This window comes from Pogona vitticeps, chromosome 5, assembly GCF_051106095.1.
Source record: "Pogona vitticeps strain Pit_001003342236 chromosome 5, PviZW2.1, whole genome shotgun sequence".
Lineage (NCBI taxonomy): Eukaryota > Metazoa > Chordata > Lepidosauria > Squamata > Agamidae > Pogona > Pogona vitticeps.
In genome coordinates this window covers 91,844,697-91,857,085 of record NC_135787.1, presented here as the reverse complement: position 1 = coordinate 91,857,085, position 12,389 = coordinate 91,844,697, and the positions used below count along the sequence as shown (strand labels likewise).

Below are 12,389 nucleotides of genomic sequence, written 5' to 3'. Positions count from 1 at the left end.
ACCCCGCCCATCTAGACTGAAGTTTACTTTGTGAATAACTCATGAAACTGTATCTGTACAGTTGTGTTCAAAATTATTCAACCCCCCACTGAAATTGAATGTTTTGGCCATTTTGACATTGATTTTGATCATTCAGTCATCTTGCTTACATTTACATGAAAGAGGCACTTGTAGGTCAGAGAAATATAACCTTAAGTTTATAATGAAATAACCACAAATGTCTTTTCTGTGCTCACATCATTATTAGTTTTTATTCAACCCCCAAGTGACATTCAATCTTAGTACTTAGTACAACATCCTTTTACAGTTATAACAGCTTTTAAACGTGAAGCATAGCTTGACACAAGTGTCTTGCAGCGATCTACGGGTATCTTCGCCCATTCTTCATGGGCAAAAGCCTCCAGTTCAGTCAAATTCTTAGGCTTGCGCACTGCAACTGCTTTCTTTAAGTCCCACCAGAGGTTCTCAATCGGATTTAAGTCTGGTGACTGCGATGGCCACTCCAAAATGTTCCAGCCTTTCCTCTGCAACCATGCTCTAGTGGACTTGGAGGTATGCTTGGGATCATTGTCCTGTTGAAAGGTCCAACGTCTCCCAAGCCTCAGGTGTGTGACGGACTGCATCACATTTCCATCCAATATCTCCTGGTACTGAAGAGAATTCATGGTACCTTGTACACGCTGAAGCTTCCCTGTACCTGCAGAAGCAAAACAGCCCCAAAGCATTATTGACCCTCCGCCATGCTTCACAGTAGGCAAGATGTTCTTTTCGTCATATGCCTTGTTCTTCCTCCTCCAAACATAGCGTTGATCCATGAGCCCAAACAGTTCTAATTTTGTTTCATCAGTCCACAGAACACTATCCCACAACTTTTGTGGTTTGCCCACATGACTTTTGGCATACTGCAGTCGACTCTTCTTATTCTTGGGAGACAGCAAGGGGGTGCGCCTGGGGGTTCTGGCATGGAGACCTTCATTACGCAGTGTGCGCCTTATTGTCTGAGCTGAAACTTCTATACCCACATCTGACAAATCTTTTTTCAGTTCCTCAGCAGTCACACGGGGACTTTTCACCACTCTACGCTTTAGGTAGCGCACAGCAGTCGAAGACAGCATCTTCTTTCTTCCACGACCAGGTAGCATTTCAACAGTGCCCTTTGCCTTGAATTTGTGAATGATGCTTCCTATGGTGTCTCTTGGTATGTTTAACTTCTTTGCAATCTTCTTATAGCCATTGCCCTTCCTGTGAAGACAAATCACCTCTTCTCTTGTCTTCCTGGACCATTCTCTTGACTTCACCATGTTTGTAACCACACCAGTAAATGTCTAGAAGGAGCTGAGTATCACAGTCATTTTAAAGCTGCCTAATTGGTGCTTATTATGCTTGATTGGTGCTCGGTGACATCCACAGGTGTTTTCAATACCTGATCGAAAACACCTGAATGAACCTCTCTTCTTCAGAGTGGTAGTCTTTAAGGGGTTGAATAATTGTGGCAATGAAGAAACCACAAAAGAAACATTTACTACTGTATTACATAAACAATTGATGTTATTTTAGTTGCATTTGGTTCTTTAAAACGTCCTTGTAGGATTTCATTCTGAATACAATTCCAAATGTACACTATAGTCCCTAAACCCCTTTACAGCATTGGGGGTTGAATAATTTTGAACACAACTGTATGTTAGCCTTTTGATAGCAAATATGGTAAGACCAACTATTATAGTAATGGTGCTAAATCTCTCAAACAATGAACCTGGTCTGTAAGATAATGCAGGACCTCCACCCCTGGAACAGTATGAACAACACCTCGCTAAACAAAAGAGCCTATTTACAGTCAGTATCTCTGTCTAGTCTGGATTATATCAGTTTATGGGCCCTCATCCAGTCCATTAACCAACCTATGGACCATAGGTACTTATTCCCCTTTTAAAAAGATTATCATCTGCAGACTACTATGCAAGAAACAACCACATCATTAGGGCAGAACTTCTATGAAACTGAGATATTTGACAGAGGATTATATGGTTTGTCACTCCATGCATCTACCTCATAGCGGGATGCTTGCCATCATCATGATGGGTCACATTTCTTTGGCTTTCAGTGATGGCTGCTGCCTACCTTTAACATATTGTCACTGGTTTTGTGAGTGGGGCTCTCCTAGACCCATTGATTTAACTTAAAGACACCTCCTCCCCAAATTAACGAATGGGCAGACATTCTTGGAGAGCCCCACAAGCTTCCTTGCTGCTGCAGCAGATGTTCTCTATAGTGTTAATTGGTCTTGGTCCCTCACTTTGTGGGGTTATACAAAGCAAGGATATGGAGGTGGGAAAAGGATCGTTACAATCTTTGTGCCACCTTGTATATAATACTTTGATCTAAAACAGCCATTTTAATCTCTTTTTTTGTCACAGACATAAACACATTGTGAAAGAAATATAGGCCAAATCAGGATTGTATAAATTCCTTATAAGGAAATTTGTGAATAATTGTTCCCAGCCTTTGGCCTCCTTCAAATATGCCAGGCTGTATGGCCCGTGTTGAGAATGGTTGATCTAAAGTGAGATATTGCTAGGCAAAAGCCAGATGCCGGAAGAGGAGGAATTTGGACTATCTCGGACTATGTAATGTCTTATACCAACCTGGCACATAAGGCTGCCTTCTGTTTGGTTTGCTTTTTCTAAGCTCTAGCATTTACATTTGACATTGACAGTTTCAAGAAGGATGCAGTCACTTTATTTTACAATTGGTTGACATTTGTGGAAAGAACTTACATGTTCCAATATGACATGAAGGGTTTAGGTTTAGAAATTTAAAAAAAAGTTTCTTATTTACTTCTAAATTGTCTTTGGTTAAACAAAAAATAAATTTCAAAGGTGCACTTTATGTAGAATTCTAAATGTTCTCCCTTTTCCTTTTGTAGTCATAGATTCATTGAATGAGAGTGGAGGACACAGTGTAAGTACAAGAATTATAAATACAAGTTACCTTCAATTCTGTTTACTAAAAATATTTGTTAGTATTATTTGTTTAGAGTGATGTTCGTTTTGTGTTTTTAGGAACACTTCCAGCACAAACTCTAGCTTTTTTAAGAATTAGAAATCAATTGTTAGATCAACAAAAATTCCATAATTCCAAATTACTGTCTTAGCAGTCATGAACAGGGGCTATAGAATTTTTTATACAAGGCATAGAAGACAATGACTTCCTTAGTCTGTAATACCTTGCACTCACATATTTAATATTGAGTCTGAGTGCATTATTGTTAAACTGTTGATACCAGCAAAATTGCAGATGCCCAGAGCTATTGGTACCCTGAAGCATTAGACTGAAGAAGTAAAACCTGTATTGCTTAGGGAGTTACTGTAGCTGTTAGATAACCTTGTAGTTTTCACAAGTCGCATGCATCCCTGATCATGACTAATATTAATTGGTAGACATATAACCTGTGAATATATTGTTATGTTTTTACTTGGTTTTAATTGATTTGTTTGATAATTTCATTATAGTTGTGTGTTTTATTCTTGGCAACCATTGAGTTTTATATTTACAGGAAAGATGGAATATAAATCGAATAAATAATTAAATGTTATTTAGATGTTATCACAATTAGTTGCTTACACATCATTTGGTATGTTTTCCTTTTGTTAAGTATTTTGTGTGAAGTTTTTGCATCTTTCAGCTCCAAACATCCTGGAAAATGCATCCTTCTCTCCATACTTTTCATAATTTTATAACCCCCTATCATCTTTGACTTTTTCATAAATGAAAAGCCCTAAATGAACTTTCAGTTTCATTACTGGTTTTTTTAATTTATTTGTAACTACTAGGAAACTGAAGAAAGGAAAGCAGAGGTGGTTTTGCCTCGAAGAGGAAGGAAGCGTAAACGACCTCTTATTCCATCAGAGGAAACAGGTAGGACACAGACGCCTGCTTCTCGTTTAACTTTTAGTTTTTTAAGATGCACACTAGCCTTCAATAAGTTCAGTTTTATTATCCTTATTCATTGTGGGGAAATCATTGGGTTATAGCTAAAGTAAATATTATGGGAAAATGTGCAAATTGCTGTAATCTCTTGTCAACAGTGGTATGTCCCAGCTGGTTCCCTAAACCCACTTCAGTTTTCAGTGAATTCTGGCTGTGGACTCAAGAAGTAAACTATTGCAAATGTGTTTGGAGAGATTTAAACAAGTATGCATTAGAAACCCAAGGAAATGGAAAATTGGTTATTCCACTCAAGGCCAATTTAGAATTCCCTTTCCATAATAAGTGTCTATGTTGTTTCTGGAGGATTGTGTGGAAATTTGAATGTGTGATTAAAATTTTGCAGGAATGAATACAAATGAGCCAGATGAAAAGTGGCAAAAGTTAACACGTGCAGTTGAAAAGAAAACAAAAGATCAAGATGAAAGCAAGGAGCATGATGGTGATGATGGAAGAGAGACTGCTGACAGCAGTGGTCATGCTGATGAGATACATTCCAGAGCCACAACTAGATCAGCTTCAAAATTAGAAGCACAAAGGTAATGGTAGCTCTGTTAATATTTAGGCAGCATGTCACCTTCTGAGTCAGGTTTCCATAAGACACAGAAGGCTTGTGGAAATGGAGGAGCTCCAAAGTCTCATGCTGCAAAAATGCACTTGTGGTTTCTAAAATATTTGCCACTAACTACGGTTATTTATTTAGATATAGGTGTAGGATATCCAACATGGTATAGTGGAAAGAGTGATGGATGAGAACTGGAAGAACTCAGTTCAAGTCCCTGCTCAACTACAGAAAGTCATGGGGAGAGTGACACTGGGAGAACCATTATTTATTTTATTTAAAATATTTTACCACATCTTTCTCCTTAAAAAGGACCCAAGGAGGCTTACATTATTAAAAGATAATATTTAAAAGCCAAGAACAAATATAAAAGTATGCAAATATAAAATAATCAAACAAATATTTATTTATTTATTTATTTAAATACCACACTAAATATTTATTTAAATTCCACACTAAAAATGGTACAAAAAAATCAACACTGAAAACAGATTCAATGCAACAAGGCACAACATTCCATTTAAATACCTCTCTAAGACACCTAATCACTAAGGGTAAGGACAGCAAAGACAGGACCAACCTGGCCTCTTGTTGGAGGGAGTTCCAGAGTCTGGGTGCAGCAACAATGAAGATCCTCTCCCACGTTTCCACCAAACATACCTGTGAAATTGGTGGGACTGGGAGAAAGGCTTCCTCTGATGATCTTGACACTTGGACAGGCTCATAAAGGGAGATGCAATCCTTGAGATACCTTAGACTCAAGCTGTTTAGGGCTGTCCAGGTAAAACCAACTATTTGAATTGTGGCTGGAATCAGATTGGCAGCCAATGGACCTCCTTAGATATTTCATTACCTTGAAAGCCATGTTAAGGTCACTATAAGTTGACTTAAGCCATGTTAATGTCACTATAAGTTGAAGGTACAGATGGAATTTAACAGAACATAGCAGACACACCACTAGTATTGTGAAAGCTACCCATAATTTGATTTGGAACCCAGCCTGAAGCTGATTCATGGCCATTTTATAGAAAAAAGGTTAATCTTCGCTAGGGTAGCCATTGTTAATGTTTTTCTGTACTGGGGTAGATGCTGGTGATTTGAGTGTGGAGGAACTCTCTGCAGTTCTGTTGTCAAGGACGGGACTTGATGGGTTTTAGACTCACTGGAACTCAGACCCTCTACAGTGGTGTGGGACTGATTAAGATGGTCTGCCCAAGGAGGCTGATGCATCCAGATAGTTTCCAGATGGCTCCTGGATAAATTCCCATCACTTTGGCAGAAGATTCTGCTGGAGCCCTGGTTAACCTCTGAAATGGGGAAATGACCAGGGCCATTTACTTAATCGCTCCTAAGTGTCCATTCCCACGATAGAATCAAACTTTCCCTCTGATTTATGGGAAACCTGATAGTGATGAATCAAGTGGGACAGAGACGACAGAAACAATGGTGGAAAATTCAGCATGAATCCAACCGAACATGTACTAGGGCTCATTGGAAGGCTTACTCCATAGCAGCAGTGGCAGTGAAGAAGTCATTCTTCTTTGCTACCACTGATTATACACAGAGTCATCCAGCAGAGCATTTCAAGTAGTCAAAGGCCTCTTGCATGCTGGCCTGCAGAAAGAAAATATAAATCACATTGTAGCATGCTGTGAAGAATTGTCCGCGCCTGCACTGACGATCTCGGAAGAATCCCATGAGGCAATGCTCCTCCCACTCACCGTTCCCCTCAGTTCCTTTTTTCCGCCATGCTGAAAGGTTCTACGAAAGAGAGAGTGTGATTATTTGGCCTTTGTGCTGCTAAATACCAATTACCTACTTCAATTTCCAATCAACAACTTTTTTGTTTGATCTCCTGTGAGTTCTTATCCTATTCGATAGCCCTTTTACTTAAGCCCTCCCCCCCCCGTTTTCCCACCCTTTATAGTCTCTTCAGCTCTTTTTAAGCGCTGCGTTGGCTGCAATACCAAAATTCCATCGACCAACGGCCATGACAAGTGTTTATTCTGTTTGGGAGAAAAACATCAAACCCAATCCTGTGCGGCTTGTAAAAGTTTTACCAAGCCAGCGCTAGAACACAGGCTCTGAAGATTACAATTTCAGCTTTGAGAAGTATCCATGAATCTTGTTTCCATGGCTCCTGCTGAAGTTCCACATTCAGAACCAGCCCCACCTTAACAAGCCTCATCCGCCACTCTGGGGCATTCTACCCCTTCACCCCGCTCCAAGGCGGGCTCTGACACTTCCAGGGCTTCAAAATCCAAAGCCTCGAAGGAACAATCTAAGAAGAAAAAGGAAAAACCTGTTGTTGTAGGCATCCTTCAGTCTTGAGATACTATGGTACTGTGCTCTGTATGGAGGTCTTGGAACAGCGTCTAGTATGGCTGAGAAGGCCAATTTGAGAGTGACAATCTCTTCCACACTGAAGACAAATATAATCTGTCCCCTGTCCAGCTCCTTGGTTTTGCTCGTTTTGGGACTGCTCTTTGCCTCGGCCTGCTGTACAAGTGTCTCTTCAAATTGGGAGAGGCCATGATGCACCGCCTGCCTCCAGGCTGAAAGCTTAGAGGTCAAGGTTTCCCATCTGTTGAGGTCCATTTCTAAGGCCTTCGGATCCTGCTTGCATATGTCCTTGTATTGCAACTGTGGTCTCCCTCTGGGGCGCTTTCTCTGCACTAATTCTCCATAGAGGAGATCCTTTGGAATCCGACCATCAGCCATTCTCACGACGTGCCCGAGCCAACGTAGACGTTGCTGTTTCAGTAATGTATTCATGCTGAAAATTCCAGCTCGTTCTAGGACTGCTCTGTTTGGAACTTTGACCTGCCAGGTGATACCAAAAATGTATCGGAGACAACGCATATGGAATGTGTTAAGCCTCCCCTCCTACCATGCACAAAGGGTCCAGGACTCACTGCAGTACAGGAGTGCGCTCAGGACACAGGCTCTATAGACCTGGATTTTGGTATATTCCGTCAGCTTCTTATTAAGCCATATTCTGTGAGTCTAGAGAACAGGTAGCTGCTTTCCCAATGCGTTTATCCAGCTCGACATCTAGGGAGTGTCAGAGATCGTTCAGCTAAGGTATACAGAGTCATGAACAACCTCCAGTTTTTGTGTGGAGATAATAATAGAGGGAGGTGAGTCCATACCCTGGCCCATGACTTGTGTTTTCTTCAGGCTGATTGTTAGTCCAGTGTCTTGGCAGGCCTTGCTAAAATGATTCATAAGTTGTTGGAGATCTTCAGCAGAGTGGGCAACAATGGCTGCATCATCAGCAAAGAGGAAGCCCCACATGCATTTCAGTTGGACTTTGGTCTTTGCTCTCAATCTAGAGAGATTAAAGAGCTTTCCATCTGATCTAGTCTGGAGATAGACAACTTCTGTTGCAGTTCCAAAGGCCTGCTTCAGCATGACAGCAAAAAAGATCCCAAACAGCGTCGGTGCGAGTACACAGCCTTGTTTTACTCCGCTTTGGATGTCAAAGGGATCTGATGTTGAACCATCAAAAACTACAGTGCCCTTCTTTTCCTCATGAAAGGACCTGATGATGTTGAGGAGTTGAGGCGGACATCCAATCTTGGGAAGTATTTTAAAAAGGCCATCCCTGCTAACCAAGTCAAAGGCCTTTGTGAGATCTATGAAGGCCACAAAGAGTGGCTGTTGTTTTTCCCTGCATTTCTCCTGCAACTGTCTGAGGGAAAATACCATGTCGGTGGTGGATCTGTTAGCTCAAAATCCACACTGTGATTCTGGATAGACTCTGTCTGCAAGGACCTGGAGTCTCTTCAGCACAACACGGGCAAGCAGCTTCCCTACAACACTGAGAAGAGAGATTCTATGGTAGTTATTGCAGTCGCCCCTGTCTCCTTTGTTCTTATACAGTGTGACAATGTTTGCATCCTTCATGTCCTGTGGTACTCCACCTTCCCTCCAGCAAAGACAAAAGACTTCATACAGCTCGGTGGTGATGATCTCTTTACAGCACTTCAACACTTCAACGGGGATGTTATCCTTCCCAGGTGCCTTGCCAGAGGCAAGGGAATCCAAGGCCGCTTTTATTTCTGCTAAAGTTGATTCATTGTCCAGCTCTTCCAAGACAGGCAGGCACTCAATGTTATTTAATGCCTCTTCAGTTATTACATTCTCTCTGGAATATAGCTCAGAGTAGTGCTGCATCCAGCATTCCATCTGCTGTGCTCGGTCCTGGATGATCACGCCTGTAGCAGACTTCGAGGGAGCAGATTTCTTCTGTATAGGACCTAAGGCCTGCTTGATATCATCATACATTCCCTTGATGTTACCTGTGTCCGCTCCTATCTATATCTGAGAGCAGAGCTGAAGCCAATAATCGTTGGAACATCTCCTGGCCGACTGTTGGACTTGGCTGCGAGCAGCTCGAAGAGCCTGCAAGTTGTACTTTGTATGTTGCTAGAGCTATCCTCTTATCCTCGATGGCTGGCATCAACTCCTCCGAATGGGCTTCGAACCAGTCGGCCGTCTTTTTGGTCCTCTTGCCAAATGTGGACAAGGCAGTGTTATAAACAGTGTTCTTGAAATGTTCCCATCATTCAGGTGCATTTGCATCAGCTGGGTCTGGAGGGGTTCCTGAAGCACTTGGGCAAATTCCTCTGCTTTTCTTTGATTGTGAATCTTCGTGTGATACAATCTCCTTGTTTGCAGTTTTACTGTACTACACACCAGGGAGTGATCAGTATCACAATCAGCACTCTGGTAACTGTGTGTGATCATAATACTAGGAAGGCTACAACGTCTAGTGAGGATCAAATTGAGCTGATGCCACTGTTTCGATCTTGGATGTCTCCAGGGAACTCTGTGTTGAGGCTTTGTATTAAAGAACATATTGCTTACACAAAGACCATAATAACAGCAAAACTCCAGCAATTGTTGGCCATTTTCATTCCTCTTTCCAATGCCAAAACAGCCTAGACACGTGGGCCAAGAGTTGTGATCAGCACCAACTCTAGCGTTAAAGTCTCTGAGAATGAACAGCGGCTCTCTCTCAGGGACTTTTTTGATAGTAGCTGCCAGATCATCATAGAATTTGTATTTGACTTCTGTTGTGGACGACAGTGTTGGTGCATATGCGCTGATGCGGGTGACCAGTCCTGCTGATGAGTGGAGCTGCAGAGACAGGATTCTTTCACTCCCCACAGTAGGTGGAACAAAGGGTCTCAGCAGAGTATTTCTGACCACAAAACCAACACCATATTCCCTGGTCTCATTCGATGGTTTTCCCTGCCAGAAGAATGAGAAGTTTTTTTCTTTGACAGATCCCATGTCTGGCAATCTTGTCTCTTGCAGGGCAACAATGTCCATCTGCAGTCTACTCAGTTCAATGTCAATGACAGCTGTCCTGCGCATGTTGTCTATTTCCTGCAGGTTGTCAGCAAAGCCAGGGGTCATTGTCTGAACATTCCAGGTGCCCAGCTTTAGGGCAGAAGTTTTCTTACAATTGTTGCATGGTATAGGGTTATTGATCTGCTTGCCAGCTTTCACCCTACTTAGTGAGGTGCAGTGACCTCTCCCACCATCAGAAGTTGTCCCTAGTGTCGTGCTCTACGCCAATCAAGCAAAGACTTATAACCAGTAACTGCTACTTCCTGTGTTATTTCAACACTGTATGTGAAGCTGGAGTGTCCTCTCCAGAGCACGAAGTCTGGGTAAAATAATATGGAGGATACGCTGTTACCCAAGCAGCAAATCCCCCCTCTCCACGTTACTGAAATAGTCCAATGGAAAGGCAAGAGCCAATACAACTGGTTCCAGCAACATTGCAGGAGTTGCCAGAACGAAATGAACTGCCTATGGGACTCCTGCTCTGGATTTTGCCTCAAGGTTATCTCCTGAAGCCTTTTCCATAAGTGGATATAGCCAAAAGGCAATGGAGGTTTGAAATTGGAGTTTTCCTTCTCCTAGATGGGCTGCCTTCCATGGCTGATGAGCCCCACCTACCCGCCCTGCTTCCTAATAGTATGGAAGTATGATCCTGCTCCTAAGACATTCCTGCCCCCCAGGTGTATGCAATGCTATATGGCTTTCCTACTTAGCAGATTAGACTCAAAATAGAACCAAAGAATTTTGTGCGCCGTTAGGCACTAATTTAAAGCCAAAACCCTGCCCCCTCAGACCATGCGGTCAGAGAGTACAAAGGTCAGCCTAGCAGAAAAGACCTCACCAAAGAAAATGTTCCCCAAGCATAGCTCCCTCCTGCCTTAGCTTCCTCTTCAGGAAAGGGGCTTAGAGCTTCTGCTGGCACTAATTTAAAGCCAAAACCCCGTCCCCTCAGATCATGCGGTCAGGGAGTAGAAAGGTCAGCCTAGCAGAAAAGACCTCACCAAATAAAATGTCCCCCAAGCACAGCTCTCTCCTCCCTCAGCTTCCTCTTCAGGAAAGGGGCTTAGAGCTTCTGTTGGCACTAAAAAACTGTTACCAAGCCTAAAAAACCTAAATCAGTTTGCTTGGATCCACCCGGAGAGCACCCACCCTGTCCTATGTTAGAAGAATCTTCTATGGAAACTCCTGCATCTGTGGCGGAAAGGGACAGGGTGCATATTCCCTCATAGGAATGGTAGATAAATAGGTACCATCTCAGTGGGAAAGTAAAACAGTGCTCCCTAGTCACGCTGGCTAAGTGACAGCGGAAACTGTCTTCGGACAAGCGCTGGCTCTACGGCATGAAAACGGGATGAGCACCGCCCCCTAGAGTTGGACACGACTGGACTAAAAATGTCAAGGGGAACCTTTACCTTTTAACCTCTCTTTCTGTTTTTTCCAGAAAGCAGCCTAGCAAACCAACTACACGAGCAGCATCCAAAAATCAAAGTCCTGATCCAATTCCACCTACAAAATGTCAGAAGTTAGCAGGGAAAAAACTATCACCTTCCACTTTAAAATCTAATAGAACTTCTGTTTTGGCACAGTAAGTATAGAAATGAAAATCACTTCTGTTGAATGTCCGTGTTTCTCTTCTTCTCTTCATCTCCTGGTCTCTTTTCTGAACAGTTCTTCAGAAACAGTGTGGATCAGTAGAATCACTTTTGGTGAGCAAAGTGCAGAGGAGGGCTCTTGATTTCATGTTTTGCTTGCTACAAAAAAACATCTGCCTGGCTACTGTTAGAAACTATATTTCGTCCACCTCGGCCCTTCTCTATTACTGTAAATGGCAGTTTATAGAATGACATAGGAAAAAATAGAGGTCCACATCCCAGGAAACTTAATACCATTTTGAGAGTAAGACCGGTAGTATTGCTTTGTGTTCTGTGCTGATTCTGGTCACCCCCATCCCACCTCACCCTTTAAAAAAATATACATGAACTGCCAACAACTTTTTAGTACCAGTATTCAGTATTTATTTATTTGATTAGTCATTTTGACCATATCAAAAAGCATACAAATCACACAGATCCAAAGTGAACAGCTAAAAAGAGATAAAAATACCGTATTTTTTGCTCCATAAGACGCACCTCCAAATAAGACGCACCTCATTTTTAGGAGAGGAAAACTGGAAAAAAATATTCTGGCAGATTCATAAGGCAGTAGCAATAGACAGAGGTTGTCACATCAATTACCTCAAACTTCTTGCAGTGTACAACACAGTGAGAGCTTTTGAACAATTTGTAGTTGGCAAAGTTATTCCAATAGCCACAGACAACAACACTACAATGCTTTATATCAACCACCAAGGAGGAACAAAATCCATGTCCTTCTTGCTACTAACAGTACAGTTTTGGGACTGGTGTATTCTCAAGCATGTCATTTCACAAGTCATACATGTACCAGAAGTGGAGAATCATGAAGCAGACTTCTACAGCAGGATGAC

General features: G+C 42.2%; 1 protein-coding gene across 1 annotated transcript in view; it reads left to right on the top strand.

Annotated features, from left to right (window-relative positions):
• LOC110088354 (uncharacterized) overlaps window positions 1-12,389 on the top strand; it is a 90,991-nt gene that overhangs the window by 70,408 nt on the left and 8,194 nt on the right. Inside the window, exons 11-14 of the mRNA XM_073001044.2 lie at window positions 2,924-2,958; window positions 3,831-3,915; window positions 4,331-4,523; window positions 11,346-11,489. Coding sequence (XP_072857145.2) covers window positions 2,924-2,958; window positions 3,831-3,915; window positions 4,331-4,523; window positions 11,346-11,489 — 457 coding nt within the window. The remainder of the gene's footprint in view (window positions 1-2,923; window positions 2,959-3,830; window positions 3,916-4,330; window positions 4,524-11,345; window positions 11,490-12,389) is intronic.